The 18,254-nt window shown below is 42.6% G+C and overlaps 1 protein-coding gene across 1 annotated transcript in view; it reads right to left on the bottom strand.

Annotated features, from left to right (window-relative positions):
- Positions 1 to 17,843, bottom strand: part of gprc6a (G protein-coupled receptor, class C, group 6, member A) — a 29,494-nt gene extending 11,651 nt beyond the window's left edge. The window contains exons 1-3 of the mRNA XM_059981344.1: positions 17,650 to 17,843; positions 4,202 to 4,505; positions 145 to 981 (exon numbers count right to left, since the gene is read on the bottom strand). Coding sequence (XP_059837327.1) covers positions 145 to 981; positions 4,202 to 4,505; positions 17,650 to 17,843 — 1,335 coding nt within the window. The remainder of the gene's footprint in view (positions 1 to 144; positions 982 to 4,201; positions 4,506 to 17,649) is intronic.
- Between the last annotated feature and the right edge of the window lie 411 nt (positions 17,844 to 18,254).

Below are 18,254 nucleotides of genomic sequence, written 5' to 3'. Positions count from 1 at the left end.
CAAAATTGAGTCCTCAGATCCGAACCCTGGAGTAGGCTCAAGGAATCGATGATCAATTCATCACATGAGCATCGCATTGAGTATCTGCATTAATTATACAATTAGTCTGTGAGAAGGGGTATTGACCTATAAATAAAGACTTACCTCCCAAGGTGCAAAATCTAATGACCGTTGGCAAGTTCCTTCATCGCATTGAAGGAGAGCGTGGAGTGCGTGTGCAAGAGCAACAACTGACCACTGTATGCTTGAAGTAACACCTGGTTCAATGTTTCTCAGAAGGAAGTCATTTTGCTGGGATTGCAATGTCATATCATTGGTGACAGCATCACCATTCTGAAATCTCTCATCTGAAATACAAGTATCTATATCGTTATTTTGATTGCCCTGACAAGAGTTGTAAAGCATGGAATATTTCTTTAGAAAGGTGTTTGGATGTGTCAAACTAAGTGACAAATTTTTCACATATTTTTCAAACTTTGAGATATTCCCTTTTTGAAATGAAAATCCCACAATATCCCCAATGTTATGAACTTTTTCCAGGCGAGTGATGTTATTGTTACTTGACCAGCTGTCACTGGCAATCCAGATTTTCTTCAGGTTGTGAACACTTAATATTTCGAATAGCTCGACGACATGAGACGCTCTAGCGAACATAATGATGATATTCGCCCGTGTCTGGTTGATGATGGTGCTTGCTACTTCTCTTATCCTGGAAGTTGTTACCTGATCAGACGAGTAAAATGGAATAATCTCATGGAAAGCGATGCATATACCCAGTTTCTCTGCCTCGGAAATGAAGCCGTCTATCCCTGAGCGGCTGTAGTCATCGTCACTTGCAATCGCTCCCACCCAGTTCCAACCAAATTTGTGAACCAAACGGGCCATGGCTTTACTCTGAAAGGCGTCGCTCGGAATAGTTCTCAGGAATGCCGGGAATCGAGTCTTATCGCTCAGAATTCTAGCCGAAGCCGAGTAGCTGATCTGTAAAAGATTCAGATGGTCAAAAGTAAAGCCTCACTTTGAAGTCTAAATTTATTTGTTTATTGAGGTACAGCGCGGAATAGGCTCTTTCCGGCCCTTCGAGTCTCACTGTCCAGCAATCCTCCCATTCACAGGACAATTTACAATGACCTACCAACCAGTAAGTCTTTGGGCTGTATGAGGAAAGTAGAGCACCCAGAGGAACTCATATGGTCACGTACAAACTCCTTATAGGCATCAGTGGGACTGTAAAACGTTGTACCAACTACTACCCTCCAGTACCACTGTATATCTATATTCCAGATAAAGGAATGTGATTAAATTAAAACCAGCCACTCACGAACCAAGTTAGAATATGTTAAATTAGGGAATAAGGAAATGAATGAATGAATGAATGAACAAACAAACAAATAAATAAATAAATAAACGTGTCTTTAGTTTCACAGAAGAATAAGAATCAGGTTTATTCTTATTCTCAGCCCGAAAAGACAGCTTATTCCCTCATAGACGCTGCTTGATTGTGGAATTCCTCCAGAATGTTGTGTATGTTGCTCTGGGTATTCTGATAACTTTTAGTGGGTTTGTTCAAAATTGACTTTTACCTATGACTTACCCTTAGTATTTGTGGTTTATCTTGTCATCAGCTGAATTGTTGGTCTTGTATGGGTGTTGGGTGATGTTCCCTCTAACTTGTAATGACTATGTGTGCAAAAACCTTGTGCTGGGCAATTTTTTGCCCTATGACAACAACATGTGGCACTGAACAATTTCTTCAATAAAAACAGTACAAATAAGCCAGTTCTAATATCTCCAGACAGATCATTGCAAACTCCACGTTGTCAACACTGTCTACATCAGAAACCGGAGAAGGAAATATGATTGTGTACGATTGTGAAATATACTTAACATGCCAATGAGGTAGATGGTGACAACCTTTCACATGTAGTTTGAACTCCTTTGAGCACTACCAGCAAAAGATGTGTGTGCACTCACACTCGCCCACCTTACAGGGAACATTGGTGGCAGGATGGAGATACATTTATACCAAAGGAGGTGTAAAGTGCTCCTTCCTTCTGCTTAGGTAAGGTGTAGCATCTGCTTAGTGCCCTTCCCCCCATCCAGGGTCACATGAAGCCATGGGAGCAGGTGGTGGATGTCCTGGTTACGCGACTACTGATGCCAGGCAGACAGAAGAGTATTGATAATGGCGGGGGTCACCCATCGTGTAAAGAAACTGCCCTGAGGAAGGCAATGGCAAACCACTTCAGCGAAAAAGTTTGCCAAGAACAATCATGGTCATGGAAAGATCATGATTCTCTACATCATACAATAGGGCACGTAATGATGATGTCACATGACATGGCACATGTTGATGATGATTTTGTGCAATGTGTTGTTTTGCAGTTGCAACAGCACAGAGAGATAAAATCACTAAAGGCATCAAAAATTAAATAATGAAAAAAGGAGTAATGAGGTAGCATTCATGAGTCCATGGACTATGGAGAATTCTGATGGCAGAGGGAAGACGCTCTTGGAAATGGCAATGTAATATATAATACTCACTCAGCAAATCTCACACACACGTATACACAAAGTATATATATATAGCTAGGGTGCCTCCTACTTTTATATATCCAGTGAGGCACCCTGGCTATATGTGCCTAAGACTTTTGCACAGTACTTTTGTAATTTCATGTATCGCACCATCCTGTTGATGTAAAAACAAAACACACATTTATGTGAGTGATGATGAACCTGATTCTGAGACAGGTCTCTATTGAGGACTGAGAGTGGGAAGGGAGAGGGGAGTCATTTATCTATGTTTATTGAGTTGCAGTGTAGGATATGTCTTTATGGCCCTTCGAACCATGCATCCAGCAACTCCCCCAATTTCATCCTAGCCTAATCATGAGGCAATTTACAATGGCCAATTTACCCACCAAGCACTGTGGGGGGGGGGGGGGGAAGTGGAGCATCCAGAGGAAATGCACGTGGTCACGGGGAAAACGTACAAACGTCAGCGGCGGGAATTGAACCCGGGTAGCTGGTAAGCGTTGTGCTAACCAGTACATGACCATGACAAAGGGAAGGGAGGGAGCGGAGCAGCAAGCACCAGATAGGCATTCTGTAATGATCAATAAAATAATTGCTTTGAATCAAATAACCTTGCCTGGTGTTTCAAGGCTGGGTGTATAATATAACGTACAGTACTATGCAAAAGCCTTAGCCACCCTAGCCATATATATGTGCCCAAGACTTTTGCACCGTACTGTAGCTCTAGAATATATTCACCTAATCATTTATCCTCTTTCTAATTTTAATTTTCTTTGATTCTAAACATGTATAATCTAGTAAAATTCTAGCTATGTACCGCTCTGTACAGTACAAATGTAAACAGAACCATCAAAGATTGTAGCAGCACACACAAAATGCTAGAGGAACTCAAAAGAGTCAGCCGACATCTGTAAAAGAAATAAACAGTCGATGATTTGGGCCATGACTGGCCAGTGGGACTGGAAAGGAAAGGGGAAGGAGCCAGAATTAAAATGTGAGAGGATGAGAAGGAGTACAAACTGGAAGGCGATAGGTGAAGCCAACTGGATGGGGGAGGGAGGATGAAGAGAGAAGCTGGGAAGTGATAGGAGGGAAAGCTGAAAGGCTGAAGAGGGTAGAATCTGATGGGAGAGGAGAGTGGACCATGGGAGAAAGGGAGGAAGGATGGGCACCGAGGGGAGGGAGCAGGCAGGAGAGGAAAAGAGGTAAGAGGGGAGACAGAGTGAGGAATGGAAGAGGAGGGATGGGGAAGGGGATCAGCTGTTGTGTTCATTATTGAGGGATAGTGTAGGCACAACAGATGGCCAACCTGCAAGATAATCAACTGACTTCTTCCGCCCTTCTCCACCCATCTAGCTTCTCTTATCACCTTCAAACTTGTACTCCCCCCTCTTCCCCCTGCTTCTTATCCTGGCTACTTCCCCCCCTTTCCTTTCCAGTCCTGATGAAGGGCCTTGGCCTGAAATGTTGACCGCTTATTCCCCTCTGGAGACGCTGCCGGACTTGCTGAGTTCCTCCAGCATTTTGATGTGTCTCTCTGGATTTCCAACGTCAGCAGAATCTCTTGTATTTCATGATCAGCAAGACCAAATGAGCTCAGTGTAGAAGTGAAAAATGAATATTTTATAGGTAACTGTAAATGATCAGACTCCAATGATTTCATTACCTGAGGCATAAGGTTTATGTTCAGTAACCGTGCCACTGAAATGCTAACTTCTGATGTAGCAGCTCCAATAACTGCCTTAACCGCTGGCAGGTAAGCGGTATAATTGCAGTGAACTTCAACGCAGTTATCTGAAGAGTTGGCTTTGGAAAGGAACTTCAGGACTGCCCTCAATGCCATTGTGGGTTCTGTACAGGTGTCATATATTTTGTATCCTAGTTTGATTCCAGGTAACAGAGTCGAATTGTTTATCATCTCTATGGAGTGGATCATGGCAAGAATTTTCACCAGACCTCGCACGTCAAACCTGAAGATCAGAGAGGAAAGTGAAGAGAAATAAAGATAACTAAATTATGCAGTAGACATACGTTAATGTTAGTATAATCACTGTTCCCTCTGAGCTGCGCAGGTCCGCGGCCGCACAGTAACTGAAATGCTCCGGCGCATGTAGTCTTTGTTGTTGTGCAGCTGGAATTCCCTTTCATATATAATGACAATATAACTTTGAAATTATGCTAACATAATTTCAAAGCAGCGTAGACCAAGGAGAATTGGTTGATGTTCTGTAATTGGGTTTTCAGAAGGCTTTTGACAAGGTGCTGCACATGAGGCTACTTAGCAAGTTAAGAGCCCCTGGTATTACAGGAATGATTCTAGCATGGATAAAGCGGTGGCTGATTGGCAGGAGGCAAAGAGTGGGAATAAAGGGAGCCTTTTCTGGTTGGCTGCTGGTGACTAGTGGAGTTCCATGGGGGTCTGTGTTGGGACTGATTCTTTTTATGTTATATGTCAATGATTCAGATGATGGAATTGATGGCTTTGTTACGAAGTTTGTGCATGATATGAAGATAGGTAGAGGCTGGTAGTTTTGAGGAAGTAAAGAGGCTACAGAAGGCCTTAGACAGATTAAGCGAATGGGCAAAGAAGTGACAGATGAAATACAGTGTCAGGAAGTGTATGGTCATGCACTTTAGTAAAAGAAATAAAAGGGTAGACTATTTTCTAAATTCAAATAAAGTTCAAAAATCTGAGGTGCAAAGAAACTTGGGAGTCTTTCTGCAGGACTCCCTAAAAGTTAATTTGCTGGTTGAGCCTATGGTGAGGAAGGCAAATGAGATGTTAGCATTCATTTCAAGGGGACTAGAATATAAAAGCAAAGATGTACTGTTGAAACTTTATAAAGCGTTGGTGAGGCCTCACTAGGAGTATTGTGAGCAAATTTGGGCCCCTTATCTTATAAAGAATGTGCTGAAACTGGAGAGGGCTCAAAGGAGGTTCACAAAAATGATTCCAGGATTGAATGACTTGTATTTGAAAGTGTTTGGTGTCTCTGGGCCTGTATTCTCTGGAATTCAGAAGATTGAGAGGTGACTTCATTGAAACCTATCAAGTAGTGAAAGGCTGTGACAGAGTGGATGTGGAAAGGATGTTTCCTATGGTGGGAGAGTCTAAGATCAGAGGACACAACCTCAGAATAGAGGGACATTCAATGAGATGAGGAGAAATTTCTTTAACCAGAGAGTGGTGATTCTGCACAATTTGTTGCAGAGGCAGCATTGGAGGCCAAGTCTTTATATGTACTTAAGGCAGAGGTAATAGATTCTTGATTGATCAGGGCATGAAGGGATATGGGGAGTAGGCAGGAGACTGGGGTGAGAGGAAAATTGGATTATCCATGATAAAATGGTGGAGCAGATTGAATGGGCCAAATGGTTTAATTCTGCTTCTATATCTTATGGTCTTAGAATTTTGAAATCTATGTTAATATAATTGTGAAATACCATTATGTAATTATGTATTAATGAATATAATCCACAAATTTTCTAAATATAAATGTTTACCTTTACTTTGAAACCTTTTATAGCTTTGATATATTACATTGTCAGTGTTTCAAGTTACAATACTGTTATAAATTGTAACAATAAACACAGAACGGAAGTTGGTAGTTCATTGTTAATAAACTACAAGCCCGCTGAACGCCAATGCCAACTAGTCCAAATATTTTACTTTTATCTTTGTGCCTATCAGTTGTTTTGACTATCTGACATTGTTTAATTGTCTTGTGGTTTGTGTTTGATGTGTATATTACAAAAAAAATTAAAATACAATACAGTTTACAGACTATGTAAATCTTTCATGCTAAGAGCAATGGTTGGTCTGTTCAGCTCTAAAACGTAGAGGGAACGTTGATTATAATCCTTGTATTGTGGACGACACGGTAGTGTACAATGCCTACAACCTGAATTCAATTCCACCCACTCCTGTAAGGAGCTTGTCTGTTCTCCCTGTGATGGGATGGATTTCCTCCCACATTGTAAAGACATACAGGATAATAAGTTGGGGCTAGAAGTATGCTAACACTTACAACTCCCCCCAGCACAATCCTTGGACTGTATTGGTCATTGAGGCAAACGGCACTTTTCACTGTATGTTTCAAAGTTCAAAGTAAATTTATTATCAAAGTAAATATATCACACCAAGTACTACCCTGGGATTCATTTTCTTGCAAGCATTCCCAGTAGATTAAAGAAATGTAATAGAATCAACGGAAAACAACACACACAAACTGACAAATTGTGAAAATCCAAAAAGAAACAAGTAATGATAATAAGTAGATAAATAACACTAAATTATTATTAAAGTACTAAAACCATGATACTACATCAATATACATGTGAAAAATAATTTTTGAACTTTTTGTTATTTCTATTTTTATCCTGATCATGAAAGCTACTTGGCCAGGATGATTATTATTCTGATCAACACAAAGAACATCTAACTGTGCATATTCTTTCACAATCTCAAGATCTTCCAAGATTGCATCAGCAAACAACAATAGCAAATCTCTTACATTATTTATTTTTTATGCTTTCTGCCTGTTCTTCATGTCTTGTTTGTGTTACGGAAACTGTTGGACCCTGTGATGGGTAGTTTGGAACTTGATCGAATGATCTATGCTCTGCTGTGCCCGGAGATCAGAGACGTGGACCCCAAAAGGACCAAGAACATGAGCTGACTCACGGAAAAGACCAGAGGAGGGACGTGGGGGTCATGAACCACTCCATCTCGAAGTGGCGAGGAAGATTGAAACATCGAGGTGAATGCGGAGGAGATCAGTGATTGCTCGCAACAGAGGCTGCTGGGTTGGCAGCATTCTGACCCAGTCAGCAAACAGTCCCTATGGAGCTCACCAAGGTGAATGCGGAGGGGGTCGGCGATCGTACCCAATGCAGGCCAGGCGGCCAGCGATCGTTCCCTATGGAGCCCACTGAAGTGAATGCGGAAGGAGTCAGTGATCGTACCCAATGCAGGCCAGACGGTCAGTGATCATTCCCCAAGGAGACCACCTAGGCGTTCTGAGTCATGGAAGGACTATTCAATGTTCTGACTATTCAATGTGATTGGACCGTATTTTATATTGGTCTCCTTCAGTTTTTTTTTAGCATTTTTTTGCTTGTGACCAATCGGTGGGTGGATGATCTATTAATTCTTTGTGCATGGGGGGGGGGACAGGGGCGACGGTTTTTGTCGTAGTTCTTTTTTGTGAGTGAGGGGGTAGGGGATTGTCATTGTCACTTCTTTCTGCAGGGGAGGGGTGGAGGATTTGATGCTATTGTTGCTGTTTTTTCTGTGGGGATGGGGTAGGGGATTTTGGGGTTCACAAATTATGTTTCTTTTTCTTTTTTTGATGTGGGGGCAGAGTTGATGCATTGTCTTTCTGTATTTCCTGGCCATCTGGAGAAAACAGATATCAGAATTGTATTGTACATGCATGCCTTAACAGTAAAATCAACTTTTGAACCTTTGTTGAGTGGGCAAGTCTAGGATCAGAGAGTCCAGCCTCAGATTACAAGGATATCTGATAAAACAGAGATGAGGAGGAATTTCTTTAGTCAAAGTGTGATGAGTCTGTGGAAATCTGTGCCACAGACAGCTGTGGAGGCTAAGTCATTGGGTATATTTAAAGCTGAGGTTGATAGGTTTTTGATAAGTCAAATGTTACAGGGAGAAGGCATGAGAATGGGGTTAAGAGGGATAATTAATTAGCCTTGATGGAATGGCAGAGCAGACTCAATGGGCCAAATGGCCTCATTCTGCTCCTGTGTCTTACGGTTTAATTGTGGTGTGACCAAAGATACTGAGTCACTCAGGCCAGTGCCTGCTGTTTTAACTGTGTTGGGGCTGCTGCTACAAACTACAGGGTGTTTACTGGGCAAGGACAGTGTGGCTGAAGGCTCCAGTATTCATCGAGTAACCTAGGTGAGTTGAGTGAAAACCAGATTAAAATTAGCATTATTTATCCCATTTACATTAAAACACTCAGTAAAATGCACTGCTTGTGTCAAGAACCAATGTAGTCTGAGGATGTGCTGGGCACCACCTGTAAGAGTCACCATATTTCTGGTGCCAACATACCCTTGCGTACAACTTACTGACCTTAAACCATATGTCTTTTGGATTACGAGAGGAAACCAGAGCAGCAAGAGGGTACCCAGATGGGAAGAACAGACATATACCCTACCGACAGCGGCAGCAATCGTACCCTGATCACTGGCGCTGTGAACATTACACTAACTGTTATGGTGGGTGACCGTATGAGCAGCTGGTGTATATCACAAGTCCTGGTTATGTAACCACTGACACCAGGCAGACAATCTCTGAAGAGTATTGATAATGGCTGGAGTCACCTGCCTTGTAAAGACACTGCCCAGAAGAAGGCAATGGCAAACCGCTTCTGTACAGAAATTTTCCAAGGACGATCACAGTCATGGAAAGACCATGATCGCCCACATTATATGACATGGCACATAATGACGATGACAGCTTTTTGTTGTTTGAATTCAACACTGACCTGCTCTAAGACTCTCTGCATGACCTAGGTGCCTCTGATCTGCTGTTTAGCTATTTAAATGCTGGAGGTTTATTTTGTTGGCCCACAGCTCTGTCAGGTATTGTTTTTCTTTCCGTCTTCAGTACCTGTCATTGCCAGTATATGTGACTGGTTCTACTGGTTTGTCAATCTCGTTTCTGATTTAATTCCTGGTTAGGATTTCACACAACATTTCATACATACAGTACATTTCTCATCAACTCCCCTCACCTGATGTTCTTCCTCCTTCCCATTGTCCCATGGTCCACTGTCCTCTCCTACCTTCTTCAGCTCTTTACCTTTTCCACCTATCACCTCTCAGCTTCCACCTTCATTGTCCCCTCCCCCATCCCACCCACCTTTCCCTTCACCTTTCAACCTGCCCCGTGTGGTCCTGTCCCTCCCCTCACCTTCTTATTCTGGCTTCCTCTTTCTTCCTTCCCTGTCCTGATGAAGGGTCTTGGCCTGAAATGTCAGCTCTTTATTCCCTTCCATAGCTGCTGCCGGACCTGCTGAGTTCCTCCTGCATCTTGTGTGCTGCTAATTGTTTCTTTGCTCTCTCTGGACCTTATGCTGGCTCCCAGCTCTTTAGTTCTCAGCCTGCTCGGATCCAGAAGATGATCACTAATGAAGATATGTTAGCACGATATCAATACGCAGCAGCCTCTCCGGACTCTGGATTTGGGGATTGCCAAACGTTACATGGATTTTCTGGTGTAGTCTGTTTTGTCATGTGCTTTTGTGATATCATTCTGGAGGAATGTTGTGTAAGGGGGTTTCTCCTTTTGTGGGTTTTTTTGTGTGTAAGGGGGTTCTTTTGTTACTGCGTATGCTAATCAAAATGGCTTCTTTGCTTTGTTAAAAGTAGGAATGCTTCTTTGTTATGATAACTGTGTTCTCTCACAGTTTGTTTGGGTTAAAATTACTGATATTGTGAATTGTATTCATTTGTTAACCAATTGGGATTAATGTTATTCTTTCTTCTGGGTCTGTAAACTGATTGTTGGCAGGCATTTTGGGGAGTCAGCGTGAGGGCCAGAGAGAGAGAGGGCACGATGCTGTAAACCAGGAGATGGAACAGGAGTCCGAGGCCAGGAGGTTCGGCGAGGAGAGGAGACGAAGACAGGCGTGCCGGGGGTGCTTGGTTGATCACTTCGGGTGGTCCTGAGCTGTGAGTCGAGGAGGTCTGAGGGATCGAATGGTGGCCAGAAGACTTTGTTCATTGAGCTCCAACAGTTGTACATGAAGTGGTTTGGACTTTGATAAGTTTTGGCGCCTTTTTTTTAATTTTATTTTCCTTCATATATACTGTATCGTTATTAATCACTTAGTTCTAGTAAGATCGATAAAGTGTAATCATTTAATCGCATATGGTGTAGTATCTGTTATTTGGCAGGGTGGGGACATCACACAGCATCCGCACCAGCTGATTACCCAGTCTGGCGGGGCCGAAGGCTGCTCCCCCCTAGACGGAAGTGAGCTGAGCGAGCCTGAGGCGACCCAGGGGGCGACAGTTGTTTCATTTTTTAACTGCATTGTAGTTGTGGTTTCTAAATGACAATAAACGGAAATCCAACCAATTCAATTCAATCAATCAATTTTAAAGTAGGATCCATGTACCTATGCAAACTTTCCTTAAACATTGAAATAGAGTTTGCACTGGCAGCTGGTTCCACGCTCTCATGGCCCTCTAAGTAAAGAACACTCCCCTTAAACTTTACAACTTTCACCCTTAACCCATGACCTCTAGTTGTCTCACCCAACCTCAGTGGAAGAAGCCTGTTTGCATTTACCCTACGTATACCTCTCAAATGTTGTATACCTCTACCAAATCTCTATCAAAACATGTTCTGACTCCTCACAGTCCTTGCTCCGGTCTGCCATCTTTCCTTGCCTGAATGACTCGACTTGATTCTCTCTCTGACACAGTACTGTCTCTGCCCTTTTTATTAAGCATTATTTATCACATGTATAACAAACAACGACTAACGTAATAAAAGGGTGGCAATTGCCAGCATGTTTCCAGTGCCAACATAGCATGCCCACGACTTACTGACCCATAGCTCTTTGGAAACCGACTTGCACCTGAAGAAAACACACGTTGTCATGGGGAAACATACAAGCAGTGACAGGAATTGTACCCGGACCTTTGGCACTGTAAAGCGTTATGGTACCATTCCCTATTAAAGTTACTGATGACATAGTATGTGGTGATGACAAAGATTATTCAACTCTCTAAACCTTTGACGGTACTACCTTTTCTCTTCCTCCTCCTGCTGTCAAGTTCCACGAGACTGAATGGACCACATTTGGAATATTGTGTTCAGTTCATTGTAATTATTGGGATAGAGCACCGAATAGGCTGAGTGATCCAGTGTCACACGGTCTTCCCATCGTTCTCCTTGTCATTTCTAAAAATCTCCAACGCTTTCTAACATTTACGCTGTTGCTACCAGTTGACATTATCTGCATGTGATCCTCTTCAGATACCTTTGCTGGGACAAAGTAATTCACACAGATGGCCTAAAGATCTCAGACACATAAGATTAATGCAGTAAGGGCTGACTCTCTGCATACACAAATATACAAACTGTTGATTGATCAACTATACCTGTGACCATGTTTGATGTGCTAAGTAACAACATCAGTCTAGTCTGCAAGCTTCCTTGAACTCAGTCACAACGGCACAAACCAGTGTTGGCTGGTTTGATGCAGGCCTATTAACATATCCCTGTTATCTTACACTGATTAAATATTGGCCTACAAAACCTCACTCTTTACTTGTTTAGAACAAAAGGCTGAGAAAGGAATATTTATTAAAAGTTTATCTTAGTCACCAACCACGCTGACCCTTTGGAAAGGTCAGAAAGCTGAGGTTGGCAATAACCATCTCGAGCCCTGGAAAGTGAATACCTATTACAGTTCTCAACACTTTCTTCTGTCTAAGTTGTTGGCCTAATTCTCAGATATCAGACAAGCAGATGTTTCTTGACACTAAATATTGGCAAGACCAGAGCCATTACATTCAACCCAAATGAGAAACTCCACTGCCTGTTCATTGGCCTTCTATTTCTCCCAAGGTCATCATCTGGAGGCTTAATTAAAAATTATTATTAACAGTAAGATGATTTTCCAGTCCTATAGCCAGATGACCACTTTTCACTTTTATTGTCAAGATTGAAGTTTATTGATCACCCATACATGGAAACATCCAGAGCAATGTATTGATTGCATTAATAACCAACACACCCAAGGGTGTCCCTCCGGGCAGCCCACAAGTGTTACTACACAATCCGCCACCAATATATCATACCCACAATGCTCAGCAGAACGAGTCAGAGCACAATAAACAACAAACTACAGCAGCATAAGCAAGCCTTGTTCCTCCCTCCCACTCACACTCATACACAGTCCTTCAACACAAGTCAGGTCTCCAACCACCAGCCTCGGGCCTGTGACTCCAGGCCTTGACCTCCCCAGCAGACTCGCAGGGATTCATTGCTGAACTTTACGCCTGTCACCTACAAAGCCTGCTGACAATTTCCAATGTACAACAGTGAGTGAGTGAGGCCCTCTGTTGGTCTTGGTCAACCATGGATGCTGCATCCAGCTGTCAAACGCAAGCTTGGGTAGTACGATTGCTGCCCAAGTAGCGAGCTTCCTGTCTCCACGCACCTGATGAACCCAAAGGAACGGCAGAGACCGATAATTTGGTGCCAGCAATGTCGCAGGACTTGCCAGTCAGCGTTGAACTCAATGTGGGACTGCCTTAGCGACCTCAGCTCCGTAATTTTCCTTGGGGTTTACTCCCAAAGCCTTCCCCATGAGAGGGTATAGCCACAAGGTAGTGGAGGTTTGAGATCAGAATTTTCCTTCTCCTCAATGAGCTGCCAACCACGGTTGAAGAGCCCCATCTGCTCGAAATGACTGGTTTTAATGTGCTGGTAACCTGCTTTTGCCCCTTCTCCTGTCAGTTGAAGTGGTTCCGCTGGGCTTAGTTTCTGAGTTGTTTTTAGTTGTCAGAGGCTATTTGAGACGCACCTCCTCCCGGTTATAACAACCTTAATGAACCACAAGAACACACCACAGAACAATGCAAGCAACACCAACTAAACCAGTACAAAACAATAGATCCCCAGCAAATCAAATCCCTTTACCACCCCCCACAAACACAAACAGGCCTCTAATATGAGAAAACAAACCCCCTTACCAACCCTCACACACAGACAGGCCTCTAATATCAGACAAACAAACCCCCTTACGACCCCTCACACACACAGGCCTCCAATCTCAGGAAAATAATCCCTTTACCTCCCCCCACACACACAGACAGGCCTCTAATATGAGAAAACAAACCCCCTTACCAACCCTCACACACACAGGCCTCCAATCTCAGGAAAATAATCCATTTACCACCCCCCACACACACAGACAGGCCTCCAATCTCAGGAAAATAATCCCTTTACCTCCCCCCACACACACAGACAGGCCTCTAACCCCAGCATAGGACAGGGAAGTAATTTTTGAGCCATGCAGAGCACTTCCATATCATAATGTTCCAATGAAACAGTCTCAGCAAATGAAATAAACTACTCTGTTGCACAAAAAACTCTGAGCATGTTGGCCTTAAACGTTCTAATGCACGCAAGAAGACACAATGGATGGGATTGAGTAGAGAACCAAAAGAACATTTCAGTCGTGACATGCCACTTCTGCAAGCTTTCTGAGGCTGCCTCCAGAATTCAATACAATCACGGCTGCTTATCTCCCTCAGAACTATATTCCCGGATTGTCCTGTTATCTATCCATACCTTGTCTTATGAGAAAACCAGAATATAAAATCAGGGATGTAACGCTGAGGCTTTATAAGGCATTGGTCAGATACACTTGGCGTATTGTGAGCAGTTTTGGACCTCGTAGGTTCTTGATGAGTGAGAGCTTCAAAAGTTATGGAAGAAGTCAGGAGAGTGGAGTTGAGAGGGAAAATAAATCAGCCATGATTGAATGACAGGGATGAGACTCCATGGGCTGAACATCCTAATTCTGCTCCATTCCCTTTGGTCTTAATGTCTTATGGTCATGTTGATCCCGGGTATATTGCCTTAGGTTATCATTCTCTTCCTCGTTTTCATAGCCTTCCTTCATTATATGCCATGTCGTATGATGTGGGTGATCATGGTTTTCTGTGACCATGATTGTTCTTGGCAAATTTTTCTACTGAAGTGGTTTGCCATTGTCTTCTTCTTTAGAGTGTTTTTAAAAGACGGGTGACCCCAGCCATTATCAATACTCTTCAGAGATTGACTGCCTGGCATCAGTGGTCGCCTAACCAGGACTTGTGATGTCCATCAGCTGCTCATACAACCATCCACCACCTGCTCCTATGGCTTCACGTGACCCTAATCGGGGATCTACACAGGTGCTACACCTTGTCCAAGGGTGACCTGCAGGCTAGCAGAGGGAAGGAGCGACTTTCACCTCCTCTGGTAGAGACGTATCTCCCGTCTGCTACCAAGTCAGTATTCATGTCATTCACCCTCATTCACAAAAGTAAGCCACAGGGTTTCAAAGGAGCATTCTCAACCAAAATTTAATTTAGTACCAAAGAAGACATAACAGGACAGATGATCAATAACTTCATGAAAAAGTATGGCTCTATGACTGACCTTCAGGCTGGAGTGAAATGGTAAATCAGTAAAGTTTGGCGTGAGTGGTAATTTGTAGCTGTGCTTCTGGTCAATAAGCAAGGGAGGTGCCAGTGATGTACTGAAGAAAACTGGGGCGCAGAGGAGCTCAGAGTTCAACGAACCCAGAGAGCTGAGATTGGAAATGACCACAGAAGTATATTGAGAAGGGTCCATTAAAGGAATTGAGGACAAAGATGAGTATTTTAAAAATTTCCCTCCACTCTTCTCTATTCCCCACACTGGCCTCTTAACCTCTCCTATTCGATTTTATCTTCTCCAGCCATTGATCTTTCCCACCCACCTGGCTTCCCCAATCACTCTCCAGCTGGTCTCCTTCCCCTCCCCCACCTTTTTATTCTGGTGCCTTCCCCCTTCCTTTCTAATCCTGAAAAGTGGTCTTGGCCTGAAGGGCAACTTTGAGTTCCTCCCCCATTTTGTGTGTGTGTGCAAGCGTTGCTTTGGATTTCTAGTATCTGCAAAATTTCTTGCGTTTGTTAAGTATTTTGCCAGTAGCAATGACAGCATTCATTATAAAGACGGAAAACAGGCAAAGTTGGTAGAGTCAGGAAAAGCCCCAGACCCAAATCTTTTACACTTAAGCATCTCTGAAATGGATTCAAAATCCATTTCGTTTCATCAAACTAACGAACAATAACTTGCAGACAAAGCTTGGGGATAGTTATGCTGAGCTTTTACGTTGCAGGTTTAATATCACTGAAATACGCCATCAACAACAAATTTCATGACATATGTCAGTGATTTCCTGGATGCAACTACAAAGAAGGCATGACAGTGGCAACATTTCATTAGAGTTTGAGGAGATTTGGAATGTCACTAAAGACTCTCACAAATTACTACAGAGGTACCGTGGAGAGTATTTTAACGAACTGCATCACCAACTGGTATGGGAGGCCCACCGCACAGGATAGAAATAAGCTGCAGAGAGTTGTAAAATCAGCAGCTCCATCCTGAGCACTAACCTCCTTAGTAACCAGGAGAACGGTGCCTCAAAAAGGTGGCAGCCATCATTAAGGACCCCCACCACCCAGGTCATGGCTTGTTCTCATTGCTACCATCGGGAAGCAGGTTCTGGAGCCTGACGGGACACACCCAATGATTCAGGAACAGCTTCTTCGCCTCCACCATCCAATTTCTGAATGAGCCCATGAACACCACCTCACTACTTTTTGTACTATATATTTAATTTAACTACTTATATACTTACTGTAATTCATGTTTTTTATGCTGTTATTTTGTATTGTATTGTACTGCTGCTGCGGGGACAACAAATTTCATAACATATGCTGATGATATTAAACCTGATTCTAATTCTGATTCTAAATCTCCATGGTAAATCATGCATAGGTGTGTAGATATATTACTGAAGCATGTACCTTTGCTGCTAATTAAAAGCTTTAATCTGATCCTGGGAAGGCTCTACTGAAGGAGGTACAAGACACTCCTTTCCTCCGCTGGCCTGCGGGTCACCTTTGGGCAAGGTTTAGCAGCGGCTTAGCCCCTCCTCATGAAGCCATGGGAGCAGGTGGTGGATGGTCGCAGGAGCAGCCGGTGCATATCACAAGGTCCTGGTTATGTGACCACTGACACCAGGTAGACAATCTCTGAAGAGTATCGACAATGGCTGGTGGGGGGTGTCACCTGTCTTGTAAGGACACTGCCCAGAAGGAACCAATGGCAAACCATTTCTGAAGAAAAAATTGCCAACCTGCATGGTCAAAGACTATGATCATCCACGCCATATGATACAGCTCATAATGATGATGACATATGGTATGGCATGTAATGATGATGATGAGGATGATGAGTAGGATCACAGCTAATATGTCCCCCATCTAACTGTGCTGTCAGGGGAAGACTCTAAATATCTATGAGCGTTAAATGAATCTTTGCAGCTTTGATCTGAATTTTGTAATCTTATAAACTGCCCAGTGCATTACTGGCACCCGCCTACCTCCCATCAAGGACATTTATACAGAAAGGTGCCAGAAAAGGGTATTAACATCATGAAGGTTCCCAGCCACCCTGCTCATGGACTGTTCATCCCACTCCCATCAGGGAGGAGGTTATGTGGCATCCACCACAGGACCATCAGACTGAAAAACAGTTACTTTCCAAAAGCAGTATGACATCTCCACCCACTAACCCACTCCTCCACACCCTGAACAACCACGACTTTATCATCTCCTGTCAGAGTCACCTTATATACAGGCTCTCCTGTGCCGAGTGTCACTTTATGGATATACATTTAATCTAAGTATATAAGCTGTGTTATGTATTTATATTTATCATAGTTTTTTAAAATTATTGTGCACTTTATCTTATTGCATTTTCTTTTTGTGCTGCATCGGATCTGGAGTAATAACTATTTTGTTCTCTTTCACACGTGTACTAGAAATGATATTAAACACACAAAATGCTGGAGGAACTCAGCAGGTCAGGCAACGTCTACGGAAAAGAGTAAACGGTTGACATTTCGGGCCGAGACCCTGAATCTGTGTGTGTTGCTGTGGATTTCCTGCATTGCAGATTTTCTCATGATTGTTTCTATTACAAAGGCAGAATTATTTCCTTGACTTAACACATTAAATAATCAATAGACAGATTTAATTTGTATTACTAACTCTAAAAGAGATGATAGGAATTCTACTAAATTACTTGTGTTACAGAATATACTATCATGGTCAATGTCACCTCTCCCCTCTTCACTACAAGAAAAAAAGTAAGATAGAAAATAAACTTGTATCACTTACCTTATTTTATGCCATTTATTAATTCATGAATTACTTGTAAAATTTAAACCGATGGCTTCATATGCCATATAGACTTTAGTTAACTTAAAATGCCTTTAATAATATTTTAAATCAGTCACTCACCCTTTGCAAGTTTGACCCTCTGGTTTTTTGGCATCCAGTTCATTTACAATCTTCACATGTACTGGGAAGAGACCTCCAATCATGATATCACCTGGAGACCAGACCTGGTAAGATTCATACATAGTTTTGCAGGTACTTGGTGCTTTGGTTGATGAGGCATGCACCACAAACAAGACAAGAATTAGAAGTGCCATTATGGGAAATTTTGCCATTTTCTTTCTAATTGGAGCGGTTAGCTCGGGTAGTGATTACCTTCACAGAGTTCACAAGTTCCTGGTATCTCATGGTTACATAGAAAATCATGTCGTAAATATTTAACCACACCCTATTTAAATCTGTTTTAGCTTCTCTTGTTGGTTTGGTAGGTGATTTCCTGGATTACAGAAACACTATCGGTGTCAATCAAACGAGCTCGGTGGATTCGCATTATGCAGGCATTAAATTATGATTTCATATTATGTTTCACTCAGTTGTTCTTAGGCTGATAAATATTCAACATTAAATGAGGAACAAATTCTCCATAAGTGGACAGGACCACAAAGATATTAAGTGAATTGTGAAGCCATGTTTACTCAGGCTTAAGCACAGAGTTGGAAAAAGCTGGA

This window comes from Hypanus sabinus, chromosome 10, assembly GCF_030144855.1.
Source record: "Hypanus sabinus isolate sHypSab1 chromosome 10, sHypSab1.hap1, whole genome shotgun sequence".
NCBI classification, from domain to species: Eukaryota; Metazoa; Chordata; class Chondrichthyes; order Myliobatiformes; family Dasyatidae; genus Hypanus; species Hypanus sabinus.
This window is presented reverse-complemented; position numbering and strand designations above follow the sequence as displayed.